Consider the following 20416-nt stretch of genomic DNA (forward strand, 5'->3'; position numbering starts at 1 on the left):
GATTTTACAGTAAAGTGCTTAGGTGTCTCCAGGAAAGCACATCTGGAGAAGTGGTGTGCCCAGAACTGGATCTTGCACCTAGACAATGCATTTGCACAAACCAAGGAGTTTTTAAACCGGAAAGAATGTGGTTAATGCTTCACATTCACAGTATTCGCCAGATCTCGCTCTTTGCGACTTCTTTTTGTTCCCGAAATTAAAAATGAGACTGAAGGGGAAAGGATTCACCACTGTGGAAGAAATCCAGAAAAAAGAAGAAAGAAAAAGAAAACAAACAAAAAAAAAACAACACAACACTGGAGGCTCTAGACATGATGACAAAAGATGACTACAGGAAATGTTTCCAGAAATGGGATAAATGCTGGGACAAGTAAATCACATCACAAGGAGAGTACTTTGAAGAGGATTAAAGGAGAAATGCTGCAAGTTTAATAACACTTGTTTTTAAAAAAAATATATATATATATTTTAACATTTCTGAGAATTTTTGTGTCCTCCCTCATACAGTCATTGGTTCCTACCCACAATGCAGTTGATCTACCTTCTGATAGTCATGCCAGTAGAACTTATTTCATCGCTGCTTAAAAAGAGCGATGCAGCAGTACATTAGTCCTTTAATCTGTCCAGCTCTCTTAACTCCTTATCTATATACTCTGCTCAAAGAGATAAGGCTGCAAAGCTTCAACTTTCATTCTAATATCACCTTTAATGCCATCGTATTGGTCACCTCTGACAAGTCGACCCAAATCTCTTCTGTAACTCAGCTCAAATTCGCTGTATAACTGCTTTGCATTATAGAACTTGGAGACCAATGTTTTCTGTCGCCACTATTTTTTACACTGGATCCCTGATTAATATTACATTGAATGCTACTGGAAAATGGTGAGGGGGGGGGGGGGGGGGGGACAAAAACACAAAAACAAAAGGCCATGAGGTTTTTTTTTTTTTTTTTTTTAGGAGCTAACAGCAAAATCTGATTTTCTTCTTTTAAATGACATCGTAACTGTGCAATGTGCAAACTATCAGTCTCCTTGTGATGTGTGTGCAGCACACAACCTCTCACACTAACCTCTCACAGGAATAATGGAAAATAAAATGCAGCTCGAAACAACAAATTAGCAGCAGAATTGCTAAGCAAATCCCAAATATCTCAATATAAACTATAAACTAAAATGTATTGTTTCATGGTGAAGGTTTCCTTTAAGCTTACAAAGGCTGTATGAACTTAGATCTCTGAATCAAACCAAAGCACAGATCCCTGCCTATCCTCTCATTTATGCAAAGTGTCTTCAAGAAGATAAGATCTTCAAGTGCCCTCCAGTTATAATCTCTGCTAAAGTAGATAAAACCATCTTAACCATGTATTACAAAGAACACAAGGGCAAGAAAGAGCATGCATGTGTGAAAGAGAATGAAACTCAATAGTAAAAGGAAAAAAAGAATTAGGAGTACTGGATGCATTTGGAAGCTTTCAGAGGAATGATGTAATTCAGTAAAAATTTTCCCTCCAAGTCGGAGGGAGAGTTCCTTGGGCATGTCAAGGCTTGAGCAACCCTACACAAACACACCCTTCATTCCCTGGAGCTTACCTGCTGATCTGAAGCCCATTTACCCATGTGGTTATTACGCTCACAATGACTACAGGGTTTAGAGGAACTGATTCTGGACCAGTCTGCAACAGTACCTTTCACCTGCCCACTAATCTTCCTGCAGTGCACAATCAAAGCCCACGCTGACAAAGGCAGCCATGCTGAAGGAACAGAGCAGCTCACACTCCACTCCGTCTAGCTGTCTCTGTCCAACCCACTTGGCTGCTGATCCAAGAGCATTTTTTGTTGTTGTCCAAAACCAGGCCATGCTGAATAATTTGCTTGTTAAAGATGAGGCCTACCGTCGTTCCACTGAACTGGAGGCTATGATTTGAGGGGTGGAACTGGTCCTGGATCAGCTGCCATTTACAATACTGAACTCTAACCACACTAATCCATGTGAAAAGGAGAATGAATGCACTGGCTCAGAAAGAGAAAGAAGGGGAGAGTAGGGCAGTTGTATACAAGGCACTTAATACCAGTTCATTCAGTCCATGTCCTGCCTCATACGAGAAAAGCAGAATGGGAAAATGTCTTTAAGGCAAAAAGAAATAACAAATGCCTTTTTTTTTCTTTTTCAAACCTTCATAGTTTATGTGAACAATTTATAAATATCAATTTAGACAAAATTCCTTTTCTATGGTCTTCTCTTAAAATATATGATGTTTGCATGCTCTAAAGATCTGATTCTGCAACACACACGTGATGCATCAGTCAAACGCTGTCAGATAAAATTAATTTTTCAATGTGCAGATGTTTCTCTCATTAGCACATCATAAAACACAAAAGACAGAATAAAAATGTGCCACGCTTTCTAAGTTTTCCATTAAATAACACTGCTTAAATAAGATGCATCAATAACTCCATTGTAATCCTAGGGTTATCTCTTAATCCATCATGCTGTTCATTTATGGCTTACACTTGTTTTTTTGACAGGCAGGAAGGTCATCGATCGGGTGGAGAAGTTTCGTGATCAGTAGAAATTCTGTACCAGCTGATAACAGCCTGATACAGTTACAGCAGCTATAAATGTACAAAGCGTAAGAGCTGTGAATATGAGCGCCTGATGATTCCCAGGCCTTGGCTGAACTCTCAGTCACACAGTGGTTATGCTTGGCCTCACTCTTCCCCTGTACACTCACACTTTCTTTCATTGCTTTCTTCCCCTCTCTGACTTTCCTGTTGCCATTGACTACTTCAGTAAATTTGAACAATGTCCTTTTCTTTTTGGTAACCTAATCGTTGAGACTGTGTGTTCACAGAGAGAAGTGCGTGAAAGGAAAATCTGAAAGAGAAAGAGACAAACAGACAGAAACAGAGAGAGAGAGACAAACAGACAAAGAGAGAGACAGAAAGAGAGAAGAGAGAAAGACAGACAGACAGACAGACAGAAAGAGAGAGAGAGGTTATCTCTAGCTCTAGTTACCTTTCAGGAAAAATCACCTTTCATTCTGTACGGCCCTGGCTCTCTCCCTCTCTCTCTGTGTGTGGGTGTGTGTGTGTGTACACACAACCTGCATGTCACACAGTTCCGACACAGTCAGTGTCAGACTTTCACACTGAATGTGTTCCATGAGTGCATGAGCAAAGATGAGAGGAGTACACCGTCCCTGAGATCAAAAAGCAAAAGTTTCAGACACATGTTGTGATGCATTTTGCCGGTCAAGCATAAATTACGCATCATGTATATCATTACGTAACAGGGCAATGATACAAAGCAGTTGTTTTATCCACACATCTGACAACATGAAGACAAAGAGTTGGATAGTTAATAACTAGTGTGTACGGAGTGTGTTACGCCGTCCCCTAACGTTGTATGAGTATCAATACTTTGCTGCAAAATACTGTACAGACTGACTTACAGTCATGTGGAAAAAGTAAGTACACCCCATTGAAATTGTTGGCTTTTTTGACATATATGGACTAGCCAACATTTGATCATCTTTGAACACCACTATGAGGGAAATGAGATTTTTCAATAATTTATTCAACAGAAATATCAATAGAAGTGATTCTTCTGTGAAAAAAGTAGGTACACCCTTGACATCAGAAGCTAGTATTGCCCCCTTTAGCAGAAATAACTTCTTGTAGGTGTTTTGCATAACTGTCCACCAGACTTACTGGAATTTTTGACCACTCTTCCATGCAATATTCTTTCAGTTGCCAGATGTTCTAGGGTTTTCTTGCATGTTCTGCCCGGTTCAAATCCCCCCACAAAATTTCAATGGGATTTAAATCCAGGCTTTAACTAGGCCATTCCATAAGCCTCCATTTCTTCAAGGGTTCTTCCACTTTCGGTTCAACTTCAACTTTCAGACAGATGGCCTCACAATCTTCAAGCACTCTTTGATGTTATGCAGAATTCCGTAGTTGAATCAATGAATGCAAGTTCATTCTGTTCCTGAGGCAGTGAAGCAACCCCAAACCATAACATTTCCACTATCGTGCTTCACAGTTGGTATGAGGTGCTTCTCCTGAAAAGCTGTCTTTGGTCTGCGCCAAACATATATGCTGTTACTGTGACCAAACAATTCTGTCTTTGATTCATCTGTCCAGAGCACATTATTCCAAAAGGCCTGGTCTTGGCCTCTATGCACATTGGCAAACTGTAGTCTGGCAAAGGCTTTTTCCTGGCACGCCTCCCATGCAGGTCAAATTTGTGCAATCTCTTTCTGACTGTAAAAGCATGCACGTAGATACCAACAGTTGCAAGACTTCCTAGTAAATCCTGTGATGAAAGCATTCTTGGGCTGAATTTGCTGGGTGGCCAGTCCTGGACAAACTGTCAGTCGTTTGAAATCTGTGCCATTTGTAGATGATTTTCCTTACAGTGGAATGAAGTATTTCAAATAATTTGGAGATCTTTTTAAATCCCTTGCCAGACTCATAGGCAACCACAACCTTTCTCTGAAGGCCTTACAGAACTCTTTAGATCTTGGCATGATGACACCACACACCTCAATAACAAAGGAAACACCAGACACTAGATGTGAGAGGAATATAAATATGACAGGTTCCACCTGCACTCACTAAGCAGGTTCTAATCACTGGCACCCAATCCTGAACACCTGATTCTAATTTTATGGATTTGAAGGTGAAGCCCAAAATCTTTTTCACAACCAAGCACACTTGAAATACACTCCCTCAGTGAAATTATGCTCAATCCAGACAGCATTGCAAAATTCAATGTCTGGGAACCTGTAAAGACTCGGCACAAACCCTCAGTGACATGACCATGGTGTGGTTGTGACTCAGCTGTAGCACAAAGCTGCACAACAATAATATAAAGTACAGTGGAGAAAAGCTCTACCATGACTCTTTAATTGGTTGCTTGATTCTTCTTGAATTCTAACCGTACATTGCAAATTTATGATGTGGCTGAAAAACCCACAGTTCCATCTGGTTCAGATCTGTAGCCACTGTACTACTCCACAGAAATCCCCCTCAATCGATTCCACTCCCTTTAAGTCAACACTACTCATTACTGTTCATCTTTTACTACAAAGACTGTTCCTTCGACACACATGCAAAAGAAGTCGGCCACACACACACACAAACACATGCACACACAGTAAGAGTGAGGCTGACCAGGGCAATGCTGCTCCGAGAGGCAGAGCCAGCATTAACAGTGCCACAAAAACAACAAGCTGAAACGTGAGAAAATGGGAGAGCTATACTGTACACTGATGTCAGGCTCTCTCTGTTTTGATCTTGGTCTCTCTTTCTCTGTGTCTCAATCTTTGTCTCTCTCTCTCTCTCTCTCTCTCTCTCACACCCCCACCCCACATCTGTCTCGATCATCCTCTCTCTCTCTCAATTATGGTCTGTCTCTACCTTGATCACAGTCTCTCAGTTTTGACCTTGGTGTCTCTCTCTCTACTTCTCGATCTTGGTCTCTCTCTCGCTTGGTCTTCCTCTGTCTTGACCTTGGTCTCTCTCTCGCTCTCTCCCCCCACCATCTGTCTCGATCATCCGTGCTCTCTCTCCCCCCCCCCTCTGTGTCTAATTCTCGGTCTCTCACACTCCCTGTGTCTCGATCTCAATCTCTCTTTCTTGATCATGGTCTCTCTCTGTGTTAATCACACTCTGTCTCAAGCACTGTCTGTCTCTAATTCTGTTTTGACCTTGGACTCTCTCCCTGTGCCTCAATCATGGGCTCTCACTCGGTTTTGATCACAGTCTGCGCTCTTGATCACTACCACTCTGTTGCTATCATAGTCTCTCTGTCTCGATCACGGTCTCTGTTACGATCACGGTCTCTCTGCTCATGGTAGCACTTACACACTCTCTCTGTTCACTCATGGCCTCCCTGTCTCAATCGTGATCATTCTCTCACTGTCTCATACTCTGTCTTGATCTTAACCTCTCCATCCAAATCTCGATCTTTGCGTCTCTATCTCTTTCGCTCTCTCTCTCACACACACACACGGTTGTAAAGTCTGACTAGCATTTCCAATGGAGAAAACAAAACCTTTACATTCCTTATGCTTGGTTTTATGCTAATAGACAATTACAATACAATCATGAGCAGTTCAAATAAAACAGTCAGATTTGTTTAATAGTGGAAACTGCTGTGGCATGCCAGAATATGCCATAAAAATTACCATTCACGTGGGGAGTTACTATAGTCATGGTTTCAATTAAAAGTATGTTACTTTTAATTGAAATGTAGATGTGGAAGATAACCACTTTCAGTGCTACACACAGAGAAACATTATTGTTAATGCGCTACAGTGTTTGCAGCACTTGGCCAAAATTAGTTTGAAATGTTTCTTAGACCCTCCCCAATGAGTGTGCCAAATTTCACAGCAGCAGAAAAAAATATATATATATGCACCTTTGATGCTTGGCCCCCTAAAAAAGACCCACGTGCACAACACTGACATATGGAATTGTGCAATGGATCCATAGTTCAGAAGAAATTCTTCTATGTGAAAGCTCCCAAGGTCTTAATACGCATGGTCAAAACTTGGATTCGAATGGACTTATTTGTTAATTGCTTGCATCAGCATTTACCCAAGAAATTAGGTATTCAAGAAATTCCTGCAAATTCCGACAATCATTTCTATCCTACTCATGCTCCTGAGTGTGTACATTTGTGCATAAAAAGACTAATGTACACCTTGATTGATCAACTTCAAATCATATAATTTTTCTGCATTTTAATATACAAATTAGGCTGTACACTTATTTACTTTATTTACACACACAAAGTTAATCGTTTGTCATGCTTCATTTTAATGGCTTTAAAGAAATGTTAAACATAAAAAATAAAGACAGCAAGCCAACCCAAATCCATTTTAGGACAAATAAGACTAGTTGTCTAATTAAGAAGACATGTCACCATATAAAAGGAGGATGGACTGTGCCTATGGTAACCATTTATTTATTTAGTTAGTTAGTTAGTTTTAATGCCATGTCAGCAACCAGGCTATTCACATGGCAAACAAAGGCTAATCAATAAACATTTACAATATTAAATTAAAAACACTTTTTAAAAAAAACAAAACAAACAAACAAAAAAAACCCTGTAAAATCTGTTCATATCTATTAAACAAGCATCTGAATAAAAGCATTGTCTGATAGTTCCAAAAGTTTTACAGTTCAGTAAAATGTGCTTTGGTAAGGTATACAGGAGGATCTTGTATGACTGTTCTCAGGTCAGTAAACATGTGTTAGTCTTGAATGGCCCGGTCGGCATCTGGTAAACATTATCTAGTCATGCCTAGATTGAAAATTTTGAGAGTACTTTCTCTGGATCCTGGGGTTTATTTCGTATAATTTATTGCTGTTTCACTCATTCCATTCTGATTGCCACTTATTGGTGGTCTACGAGTTTATTAACTCTACGAGTCAGAGGGTGGTATCAGACCTTCTGAGATCTCCAAATTTAATGCCTCTTTTTCAGCCATATCTGCGTTTTCATTTCCCGCCAGACCAGTATGTCCCTCCACCCAACAGGGGATAATGTTGAAATCCTTCTTCCGTAATTGATGTATAAATGTTTATGATTATGGGATGATCCATCTCCATGGATTCAAGCGCTTGAAGGCAAGACTTTGAGTCTGAAGCAATTAAGAAGTTTCATCCTCGATCCTGCTTAATGTTTTCCAGTCGCAGCGTTCGGGCCTCGGCTGTGAAGATAGAGCTCTGTTCTGGAGTATGTACGCCATATTGTTGATCTCCAGACAATACTGCTGCTGATACACTGTTATCCGTTTTGGATCTATCCATGAATACTGTACTATGGAGTGGGAAACTACATTTCAGTTCAAAGAATTCCTATTGATACCTGTTTGGAAGTGTTTCTGCCCATATGGTAACCGTAAGCCGAGGCTATGCAAATGGCAAAACTTATATATCTGGAAGAGTTAGCACATAGGAGAGAACAGATATTTAGAGACCAGTATAAAGATTTTTTCACAGGAAGAAAGCTGGCTTTTAAGTTAGTTCCAATTTGCCACAGCATTATCTTTTAATCCTGTGCAACACTTCAGAGCCCGCACTAATTCGGCCGACAACAAGATCCTGAGTCAGTGCTTGGATTTCTTATTACTGGCACATTTCAGACAGAGATAAGTGACTGATCTGGAATGTCTCGTACAATGATTACGCAAACATTTAGACAAACCTTTACTAAAAGAGTGGTAAATGTGACCCAGTCTGCACATATAATTGATAAATGCCAGCCCAGGACACCCGGTTACATTGTTTACAGTGCAGACGGCCACATCAACCCAAACAGGAGGTCTAGGAGCTGTACACATTTAGCTTCTGGAATGAAACTTTTCAGTGTCTGTTCAACAAAATGGTTTAGGTTTAGGGAACCGGATACTGGACTATGTATTTTATGTATCTAGGAGCTGTACACATTTAGCTTCTGGAATGAAACTTTTCAGTGTCTGTTCAACAAAATGGTTTAGGTTTAGGGAACCGGATACTGGACTATGTATTTTTCCCCCTGATCGTTCTACCAGGACCTATAGAATTTGATCAGATTAAAAGCATAATAACTAAAAAGATTAGACAATATAATAAATGAACAGAAGTCTGGTCACTAATAATGTCTGGTTGGTTTCCTCTGTGTGTGTCCCCTCCATCCTTATCTTGCTAATGTTCAGCCTGACATATTTTTCATTTCATTACAGTAATGTAAGACACACACACACACATTTCACACAACAGCTGAATACATCACTATTTCAGCAACATAGTCACTAAAATAACAACATTTTTCACTAAAATGAAAACGTAGTAATCTTTCATTCTTGACCTGCTGGCAAACTTGCCTCTGCAAAGTGCGTAGAGCAGTGGTCACCAACCCTCTTCCTGGAGATCTACCTTCCTGCAGGTTTCATCTCCAACCAAAATCTAACAACTGTTTTAGTTGATCAAGAACTTCTTTAGGCAATGATTAGATGGTCAGGTGGGCACAATTATTATTGGAGCTACAGTCTTCAGGAAGGTAGATCTCCAGGAACAGGGTTGGTGACCACTGGCATAGAGCCTATCGCTGCATCTTTTGAAACACCAGTCTTGTCACATTGCAGAGTGCGACAAAATTCCCCTGGCACCAAATCTCTATCAGTGTTGCTTTTTCAAAATGACAAGACAGGAAGAGACATAAGATTAAGCTTGTGTGTGTAATTTCATGTTCACAGTCAGTAGATTGTGTAATGTCATATTGCAGCAATCAAAATAATGATAATCCTGCATCTATAAAGCAGACATGCACAGCCATAAAGGGATATGTTTTACCCACTTTACCCAGCATAGACCATTTTCTCAGCACTAATTTTAAGAACGTTTGCTTTTGTCAGGATCGCGAGTTCAAATCATTACAACGCCACAAGACATCACCATCCATGAGCGTAATTGGCCGTGCTCTCGGGTTAGCAAGGGTGGCATTGCTCTGTCTCTGTTAAGAACAAGAACATTAATCAATCATGGGCATCTGTGAGCTCGTGTATGCGGAGCAGGGCAGTTAATGCATTAATCCGAGTGTTCAGCTGCACTGTGGCACAGCACGAGCAGCAGTTTGAAAAGTTGAAGTGGATGGCTTCATGTGCCTCAGAGGAAGCATGTGTTAGCCTTCACCCTCGATGTTTTGTTGCTGTCGCTTTATATGAGAGAGCTAGCTACAGGGAGAGAACTAACAAATGGACACACTTGGAAAAAAATGAGCAAACAAACAAAAGGTTTGCAATGTTTGTTTTATAGATACGCACCAGGAGACAAAAAGTCAGAAGGTGCGTCTGTAGTTCCAGGTCAATTTTTTAGTTTCTGCTCCAGAGTGGGTATTTCTGTATTTGCAAACCAGGAGCTATTGAGCTTTCCAAACTGAAAATTGCTGTTTAGCCAAATGTAGGTTTTGTAGAACCCACCATTTCCAAAAAACATATTTTAGATCAAAGGTGGTGCAGCATGACTAAAATAAAGGAACACTTCCGTAATGGTTTTGTTTTATATAAGCGGTGAAACCAAATCTTCATGGGAGAATGTTTTGTACACGTGTGGCATGCTGCTTCTGGCAAAGTTTTGAAGCATGATTTTGCGCTTTGTGAGTCATGACTGCTGCTTGGTTGCATGCCTTGTGCACCTGTTTTCAAAAACATAACATTAACGTCTTATCCATGCCACCAAGCAATACAAACTCTCAGGCACTATGTTGCTCATGCTCAGGTTCATTTGGGGAGTTTTCATTTCCTCAGAAGGTTAAGAAACCTTGTTGGAGATGTGCTTGAAGTGTCCACTCCACCCCGGAAACCAAACCTACACCGTTGTGCACACCTTTATTTGGGTAAATCCTTGTTAATACAGGAAGAACACACCTGAAATTGTGTAAGAAACCAAATGCATAACAGACTCCAAAGACAAAGAATAAAAAGACAAAAGCATAACTGGTCAACTTGCTCCAAGTTACTGCACTGTGTAAGAGACTAGAGCATTCAAATCAGAAGTGAGAAGTCAAACAGCAAGAGCAGAATAAAGAGATATGAATTCACACTGGCACCTCCTATGCCACTAGTCCAGGTGTCCGGACCAAACACAGAAACTGGTAGAGATAGAGAGAGAGAGAGACGAGGGCTGAGCTACATTCCACAGGATGGAGCAGAGATAGGGAACTGGAAAAGATAACATTAGTGAGCCACAGTGGAAGTGGAACAATTGCCCCACTTCTGTTTCCTCTCTCCCAGAAAAGAAAGGGTGGAGGTAGGAATAGAGACATTTGGGAAACTTTTGAAAACATTTGAAAAATCAAAGGAATCTGGTGATGGAAAAAGATGACAAAGACTCAGAAAAGCACAGCTGAGTACCTGTTCACAGTTACAGCGTAGACCTAACCCATACACACAGACAAATACACACACCATGCCTGTCTGCTCTACTGAAAGTCTGCTGTGTGTGTGTGAGAGATGGCACTGAAGCACTAACACAGACCTCTCATTCCTGATCAGCAGGTCCAACCTTCTGTTTGTCAGGCCTGAGGACATTTTCAGAGGTAGTTTGTATTCTTGGCTGTGTGCACCTACTGCTACAATGTGTGTGTGTGTGTGTGTGTGTGTGTGTGTGTGTGTGTTTGTGTGTGTGTGTGTGTGCGCGCGTGTGCACAAACATGTAAGGACAGGCATTTATTTATTTGGCTTTGAGCCATCTGAGATCTCCTGTGCACTTTTTTTTTTATACACACACACACACACACACACACACACACACACACACACACACAGAGCAAGTGAGAGAGCACAAGCTCAACAAAAAAGCTCAATAAATGTGGCTTTAGAGTGGACAAATTTTCTCAAGTGTATATAGTGGGCGGAGTTAAGACTAGATGAGGTGTAGTTCTGCCATTTTGAGCTCTACAGTAATGACCATGATACATTAAGAATTATTAATAAAGCTAACTAATGCTGTGCCTACAACTAAACTTAACCCTAGTAGACAAGTACAACTCTATGCCAACGGCACTGACGGGGATGCCCCTGCTGCCAGCAAGTCTAGCTCTTCTACTTACTTATTTGTGATGCCTGAAAATACCCTTAAAATATACTTCAAACACGAAGGAAGCTATTGAAAAACACTATTTCAGACATTTGACCTTGACCCTGCTTTGAATCAATTCCAAAGTCTAAATCAGTTCATCTGCTGGTTACGATGACAATTCCATATAAATCCTACAAACATTCAATTACTCGTTCTTGAGATGTAGCACTAATGATCTCCGACAATCATAATAATGGCTCTTTTAATTGAAGCTGCTTCATTTGAATGAACCAAACCCTGACTTGCTCATGTACACCCTTTCTCTAAACAGGAAGAATACACTTTACACGGCCTTTATCCTGCTAATTATCAATTCTGAAACTGAATGCAACACCAGCAGCATGTTGAGCTTGTGCTCTCTCACTTGCTCTGTGTGTGTGTGTGTGTGTGTGTGTGTATAAAAAAAAAAGTGCACAGGAGATCTCAGATGGCTCAAAGCCAAATAAATGATTAAAAAAAAGAAAAGAAAGAGAGACCAAACAGTGAGACAGACAGAACTGCTTTTGAGTGTTTTTATATGCTATGCAACCCAGAGTTATATGTAGAGTCATTATCTGAAATGGGATTGCACATTAACACTAACCCAGGACAAACCCTCTGGACTGAAATGCTGGATTCAATGATGCATTTCAGGGTTTGCCCGAGTGTCGTATTTACTGAGTCAACACGGATCACACATGTGGACACAGGGCACAGATTATCTTAAAGGATGCTGTCATTATGCACCTGATGCTTTGCACTGTACATAATTAATTTGGTTACTAAACAAATGTTGATATAGGATCAGTATCAAAGACTGAAGAGGCCAGTACACCACACCCTGAAACAAGCATTGGATCATTAAAAGAACAAAATGTGATCAGTGCATCATCTTTACTGACAAGTGACGACACCGATCTCACTTCTCTCAGAAACAGTTTGCAGGTAGTAGGCCCAATTACAATAAGTCAGTATCAGATCATTCCTATATTGAATGCTAACATCATCTTGTAACGCAGCGTTGTTGAATTCTTCATTCGGACTGACCAAATGATGCTGAGTATTTTATATAACAGCAGTTCTGATAGTAGTGCTGACTACAAGGCAAATCACTTTACAAGGTTTATATCAATGCACGCATTCTGGTATATTATTGTTTCTATAGATAGAACCTACACAGGGACCTTATGGTAGACGCTCCATATAAGGCGAGTTTATTTTGCATTTTTGGAAAGAGTCTCCAGTGTCAGCATATTGAAACTGTCCAAGAGGCACAACTAGAAGTAAGTTTTCCGACAATGGAAGGTCTTCAGGACGGAGGGATTTCCGTGTCGGGAAGTTTCTCAGTAACATGACGAGCAGCATTTTTGTATTATTAACTTCAAGAGGAAAAAAAGAAAAGAAAAAAGAAAGACTGGTAAGGGAATGACTGTTTATAGCTGTTATAATGTAAGTGATAACAGGAACTAACTTGTTTCACTGACATTCCACAACTTTAAACAGATAAAACGTATGATGTGTTGTTCTGTAAAAGATTTTTAAAAAATGGAAAGTGGTACACAGAGGAACAACATAGTGTGCTCTTGTATGAAAATAATCAACGTCAGGGTTATCACACCACCCCATTGTTGATTATTTTCCTACAACAACATGCACCACCTTGTTTTATTCCATACATATATATTTTTTTAAAGGGAGTGGTGCATCACTAACATAAACTCACAGCTCCAATACTACAAAGCACATCAGATAAACCATTAAGACACATTCCTGAGACAGACCCTGAACATCCTCAGCCACCCCACCTTTTTTGCTCTATTATAGCTCCCTGCACAGGTTATCTAGATCTTATACCTCTTTCTCTGGTGGATTGGTCCTGGAATAGAAAGCAATATGTCAAAATCTTGTTTACATTATATCAATAGAACACACAGTGCTAACCACACCGACTACCACATCAACTCGGACTTCAGTCTTTCATTATGTTCCTTTCTAGTTTTGAATCGCCAGACTTTCAACATGCATCAAGTGCATCTTGATTCATTCCAGAACTGTTCTCGAGCATTAAAATGTGCACACTTAATTAATTAGGTCTGTCTCAGTAATGCAGTGTGGCTAGAAAAATACAGAAACATCATTTCCACTCAGCAAAATAATAAAGAATTCCCCTTCCTTATATATATATAATCCATTTAAATGAACCACAGCCATGTTGACTGTATCAACAACCCTAACTGTCAAATATTTAACAAAGAGAGCTTTCAGTTCTGCTCTGCACACATATACACACAATCCAAGATTGTTCAGAGAGGTAATAACAGAAGCAAAATTGCCTGATCCTACAGTAATCAGGGTTTCCTCGACGTTGTTAAACACTGAACTTCTGAAGCACTGAGAGAGAGAGAGAGAGAGAGAGAGAGAGAGAATGAGAGAGAGAGAGAGGGAGGGAGAATGTGTGTGTGAGAGAGAGGGAGAAGGAGAAAGAGAGAGAGAGAGAGAGAGAGAGAGAGAGAGAGAGAGAATGTGTGTGTGTGAGAGAGAGAGGGGGGAGGGAGAATGTGTGTGTGAGAGCGAGAGAGAGAATGTGAGAGAGAATGTGAGAGAGAGAGAGAGAGAGAGAGGGGGGGGGGAGGGAGGGAGGGAGAATGAGAGAGAGAGAGAGAATGAGAGCGAGAGAGAGAATATGTGTGTGAGAGAGAGAGAGGGAGAATGAGAGAGAGAGGGAGAATGAAAGAGAGAGGGAGAAAGAGAATGAGAGAGAGACAGAGAGAAAGAAAATCAGTGTGCTGTTTTTATTTATTTTTTTTCTTCCATTCATTGTAGACATAATACAATTTGGCAATTTGTAGGCATGTGCAAAAGAAGAGGGGAGAATATGCATATTCCAAGATGTCTGACTGACCCTTGCCTATTAATGCTGGCTAGTTGTATTTAAATGATTATAGACATTTTGGCTGTGTTTTCAAACGAGTGCATCTGAATTTCTTTTTTAAAGCATTCAAAACTTTGTGCCTCAAGGTATCTGTCATTCTTCTTTTTTGCCTCAAGGTGTCTGTCTTTCTTCAGACACTTTTTGAGGACTTGGGTATGCTACTTTGCCACTTTCTAAAAAAACTGTATGTTTGCTATTCTGCTTCGGTCTGTAGTTTTATCCTGACAGTCATCTTAATATGACCATCATGGCCTTTTCATAAAATTCCTGGAATGGTTAGTATATTTAGGAGTACAGTACTCTTTATCTCAGCTGTCAGCCAACACCAGAGCTGCTGAGGATTTAAAGACTATTTTAGACATTATCTGGGCTTTCTGGACTTTCAGCCTCCCCACTGATTTGGCCAGAAAATTTACTAAAGTATGGCTAAACATTATCTCAGGCTATTTACATATACTAACTGCGGAGCTAGCATGCACTAGGCCTTATTCTCTCATCTTGCTTGTTAGCCTGCACTCAAATGCTACTAAACATGTTCAGAGCAAACATAACTGATGATGAAACAGTGTTTACAGTCCATCAAACTAAGAGACTGCATGATAAACAACACCAACTCTCATGTTGGCACAAGAACGCTCCCTGTTTCACAATGTCAGAGAGATCAAATTGAGTGCAGAAGAGCTGCATTTCATCGGCTGTGTAAGGAGATGACTAAGATGATGTTCATTATGAGGAGTAAAACAGAGGCTTCCTTAAACCACACCCTATTAACACATTGTCATGTCGTAAAGACTTCATCTCAGGCGGGCTTAAGCTGACCTCAGTCCAGCCTCTGAGCCATGTCATGAAGCCTGTGAGAAGAAAACTGAAGTATCAACCTACTATGCTCCAAGAAGTGCTTTACACAGAATAAATATACAGTTGCCTCTGAAGTACCATAGAGAACTGTTATGTCAACACAAAGTTTTTGATTTGTTCTAGTATCAAAAATGTTTTGTTTATTAAACACAACAATTGTGGTATAAACCTATATTTATTAAAGTACATGGTAATTTTAAATATTTTTTTATTTAAAGTTACGTTTACTGTTGTGGAACATCCCCACACAAGTTAGATCACTTACATTAAAACAGCTATAGATAGTCCTTTCCTCACCAAACTCTCCTCTCTCAAAGTCAAAAAAAACCCACATTCTTGTTACCAAGCAACCAAAAAGCACAAACTCCTCTATCCTGAAGACGCCCCTGACCTTTACAAAGTGCTGACACTGGAGGCTCCTTCCATAAACGTTCAGTAAATGTTGTCTTATGGAGAGATTCACCGTCATTGAACCACCATACAAGTTCCTGCGAATAAGCTGTAACTATAGAAACAATAACATTAGAACGATTGCATTAATACAATCCTGCGATTTGATTGACAGCTGGCACTACTGTCAGAGTAGTGCTGTTGTAGACTTTCCGACCAATCAGATTTGAGAATTCAAGAGCGCTTTGAGAGCTGACTTTGCAGTACTTTTACAACACTAACTGACTATTGGTACTCATAGTAAAATACAGCAGATTAAATTCATTTGTGACTTTAACGGGTTTTTGCAGCCTACCTAAATCACAACTAAAGTAAAGTCTCAAGTATCATGATATTTTTTGCCATACAGCCCACTCCTACACACAACCTGTTTAAAGCAGAGCACCCAGAGAATGGTGTTTTTCATACTTCCGTCCCAGTAAAGATGAGATGGAAAGATAGCCAAGTCCTACCATACACACAAAGAGACACACAAACACCTCAGCCACGCCTGTTTGTAGTGTGGAATGCCTGCTCCAGGTACAGGTACCTACTTGTAGTTTGGTATCACATACACTCTGCTGCCTTTAGTAATTCTTCCAACCGTTGGCGACAAGCAGAAACCAAAGTTGATCATTAACAGCCAGTGTCAATTTATTTATTTATTCTCTTTTTTTTAAACTTGCACAGCCATGGAATGTGAGCAAGAATAGAGTTGTTCAGTTGTAACAGAGAAACAGAGAGGAAAATTCCACCAGGACAGGGGAAGTACAATACTGGGCCATCTATCAACAGGAGGTGTGGCAGAGTGAATCAGCCATGCACTGCACTCTGCATATGTTGGTATTTTACAGGGCACTTTATGTTCAAGATGTCTTTAGGGAATGTAGAAACCTAGAAATAGGAGGACAATGAATGTAGACCCGCTAATCAATTAAGAATAATCTTGTGATTCCTCTTGACACTTCATGCTAATACACCAGCCACAAGCATTCTATGAATCAAGCAGGATGGACAGACATATTTCCATATGAGAGAGAGAGAGAGAAAGAAAGTTTAGGGTTGGGCAATATGACAGAAATATCATATCATGACAAGACGATATACGATGTGCATTACAATGTAGGTTCGCAAACATCTGCCAGCAAAACAGTTGTGTTTCATTTAAAATAATGTTCATTTAATGCCTCCAAAAAAACAAACACAAAATAAAATTAAAAAAATTATTATTTTGACAATTTTAAAAAAAAAATTGACAGTTCAAAGATGAAAAATTTTACCAAAGTTTGTTTAAAGCTTCCAAAATGTACAGAACTTGACCAAATCAGCTGACTGAAGAGTAACTTTTTTTTTTTTTTTTTTAAAGATAAAAAGTGCAATTTATTTTAATATTTATATTACATTATCATAATGCCCAGCCCAAACTAAAGTCACCTAAGCATTTACAGTTTTCGTTTTGTTTGTTTTTATATTAAAACTTTCTTGCTTACCTGTATTGGGGCGCTAGAGAAGCGTATCTTCCTCCTGGGTGAACATTCTTCATCCTCTGAGAGACCAGTAATTTCTTCATACTCCTCATAATCCTGATCATCATCATAATCATCTTCCTCTTTCTCCTCCTCTTCTTCTTCTTCTTTCGGAGCAGGCCCGGTCTCCTTATCATCCACAAATGCGGCATTTTCAAAACTATAAAACACTGGCGACGTATTTCCACATTCACTTTGATCACTCTCTTCCTCGTCCTCCTCTTCTTCATCATCACACTGTTTGTCACTCTCCTGCTTTACCAGCTCTGCTCTCTGTTCCTCCTGAGAAACTACCTTTTCCTGTTGCTTGGCCTCTGTGATGTTCTGAAGGTCATCTTGAGACGATGGAATTGAAACTACTCTGGTCAGACCTCCTCTCTGTGCGTCAGGACTGAGCTCCCTTTTGAGCTTCAGCTCTTCAAATACACAGTCCTCCTCATTCTCCTCGCTTTCTGACGATTCGTTCTGAACCCTGACTAGCTCTGCACGGACCATTCCTGCCCCTGTAGGACCCAAGCTCGGCGGGGACTGAGGAGGTAACGTGTCTACAGATGAACTCCGCAACGTAACGGACTCGCGCTTAGCCACCTCTGGACCCTTGACCATGTTGTGAAAACTGCTGATAAAAGCTGAAGACTTTTGATCTCTAGGAGAATCAGTGGTGGGTTTGGTTTCCTCAGTGCCTGTGCAAGATTTATTAAAACCATCAGCTGATGAGGACGGATGTCTGGAAGTGGGGACGCAGGTCTCATCACTGCCTTTTGTGGTAGGGGAGGTGGGCTTAGAAGATGCTTGAGACTCTGACGAGCTAGATTTTGATGCCAAGTTACTTGTTGGTGAAGTCGGAGAGTGAACCGGTTTCGAATGATTATAGGGGGAGGTTTTTTTCTGGAAGTGTTCATTAAAAGGTGAAGTCGGTTTGTGAGCAGTGTCTTGTACAAGAGACACGGGTCCTGATCTTTCTGTAGGGCTACACACCTTCTCTGGTGTTTTAGCTGATGTTCTTACTGATTCTTCATTATCGCTATCTGCCATAAAACTCTCTAGTCTTCTCGATATAGGTCCTGCATTTAATAATCGACTGACCTGCTTTGAGTCATCAGCGTCCTTGCTTTCTGGCGAGGCAGGGTTGCAATCTGTTTTAATAATGCCATTGTTGGTATTTTCAGATGATCCTACAGCTTTCCTGCTTGCTCTCCTTTCTTCACACACATTACCCTGGGAATTGCGTCCAGAGGCCCTGCCTGGGGCTTGCCTCTCTACTGTAGTCTGTTCCTTTATACCCTTCTCAAACAGTTTTCTAGTCACAGAAAACTTCTCCGCCAAGGCCACTTTGTCGATCTCAGGGTCCTCCCCTTTTGGGGTCCTGTCGCTCTGTGGATCCAAGCTGGTCGGGCTGGTGGTTTTGTGCGTGCCGCTGACTGGGAATTTCGGTGGCGAGGAGATCGGAGGCGTGTCTGCCTTCGTTGTGGCTTTTCCATCCTGGTTCTCCTGCTGTTGCTGGCTGTCCATCTGTAGGAAGATATTCTTGATCTTGTTGACCCTGTTGCCAAAGTTTCGTCCCCTGGCTATGTCGTCACGGGGCTCGGCGGAGGAGCCATTAGCACAGGACTTGGACGCGATGTCGGACTTGGTTCCATCAAAGGAGCACTTGATGGCGTGGAAGTCCGCTTTGTACGCGTTTCTGTGAGGAGACGCGCTCCTCAGAGTCCTCTCGCCTTTGCCGTCGGTTCGGATCATTTTTCACACACACACACACACACACACACACGTTCCCTTGGGATCTGAAGGAGGAAAAACGCGGATCCCAATTCAGATTAGTAGACTATGTGTAGCTGATGTGTTTTATCTTACTCGCACGAATCCATTTCTCCGGGCATTGTTTCAGACCAAGCAGGCGGCGGACATCTGAAAAAAGAGGCAAATTCCCTGTAGATGGAGGAACAGTGTCACATAACTTGTGTGCTAACTCCTAGCTCTAGTCAGTTTTGTAGTCCATTGTTAAAACAGTAACCTAGAGTCCTCCAGTCTGGCTAGGCTAGCGACATATGTAACTTCAACTCACTACATTATTATTATTATTATTATTATTATTATTATTATTATTATTATCACACCGTCCTCTGGCGTTATTGTTTACGTGTTCCTTGTTTAATAACGTGTGTTTTTTACACAAACTACAGCTGAGAAATTAAACCCTGTAAACAATGGCCTTTTTAAAAACACAAAGTCTCAGTGGGAATCTCTTCCTTAAGCGGGCTGAACAGCCTCAAGGGTTTTTTTTTTTAAGTCGAGTCGCACAGGAAAAAGCCAAGTCGGAAATCTCAACAACAAAAAAAACTATTTAAAAAATAATAATTAAACAGGCGTCGCACGCGCGCACACTCTTACCTTCAGCAAAGGTACTTTGTTCCGGAGTGCCGGTAGACTTTTCCCGGTGTTCCCGGTGTAACACACACTTTCAAACTTGTCATTTCTTCCCCGCCATCGTTGTTTCTCCCTCCTCGAAAAAAAAAAAAAGAAAACTCCAGACCTCTCGCAGCTCCGCCACCGCTAGTGCTCGTGTGTTACGCGCGCGTCAGAGGCGGGCGCGTGCACGCTTGCATTCCAGGACCGCTTGTAAAATTCCCAACCCCCCTTGCCCGCGCGCGCGCCGCTGACAAATCAGTTCTCTCTTACTTCCATAACTCAACAAATGTCCGGGAAAACGTGCAATACGCTGCGTGTATACCTTTTATAAACTCAAACACCAAATTGGTGTGTTAAGTCATAGAGGCATAGAGGGGACAAGAACTAACTAATGGTACTACGTGTGACATCTCCTATACAAAGCTGCATTTATAGAATAAATCTGATTTGTTTCTTGAATGAATAGCCACAAAATGGCATTACTGTGTTGGCTTTAGGGTTGCTTTACAGTTCGACGTTCATTCATTCATTCATCTTCAGTACCTGCTTTATCCAAGTCAAGGTTTGCAGTGGCTGTGCAGCCAAAGTCCAGCACAAGCCGGGAGAATTCACACTGGAATTCACCCGAGTCCATCATACACACAAATTCT

General features: G+C 40.9%; 1 protein-coding gene across 1 annotated transcript in view; it reads right to left on the bottom strand.

Annotated features, from left to right (window-relative positions):
- ppp1r9ala (protein phosphatase 1 regulatory subunit 9A-like A) overlaps positions 1-20062 on the bottom strand; it is a 37385-nt gene extending 17323 nt beyond the window's left edge. Inside the window, exons 1-2 of the mRNA XM_053627030.1 lie at positions 19749-20062; positions 17322-19286 (exon numbers count right to left, since the gene is read on the bottom strand). Of these exons, the coding sequence (XP_053483005.1) occupies positions 17322-19097 (1776 nt within the window). The 5' untranslated portion in view covers positions 19098-19286; positions 19749-20062. The remainder of the gene's footprint in view (positions 1-17321; positions 19287-19748) is intronic.
- Between the last annotated feature and the right edge of the window lie 354 nt (positions 20063-20416).

The sequence above is a fragment of the Ictalurus furcatus genome, chromosome 6, assembly GCF_023375685.1.
Source record: "Ictalurus furcatus strain D&B chromosome 6, Billie_1.0, whole genome shotgun sequence".
Classification (NCBI taxonomy): domain Eukaryota; kingdom Metazoa; phylum Chordata; class Actinopteri; order Siluriformes; family Ictaluridae; genus Ictalurus; species Ictalurus furcatus.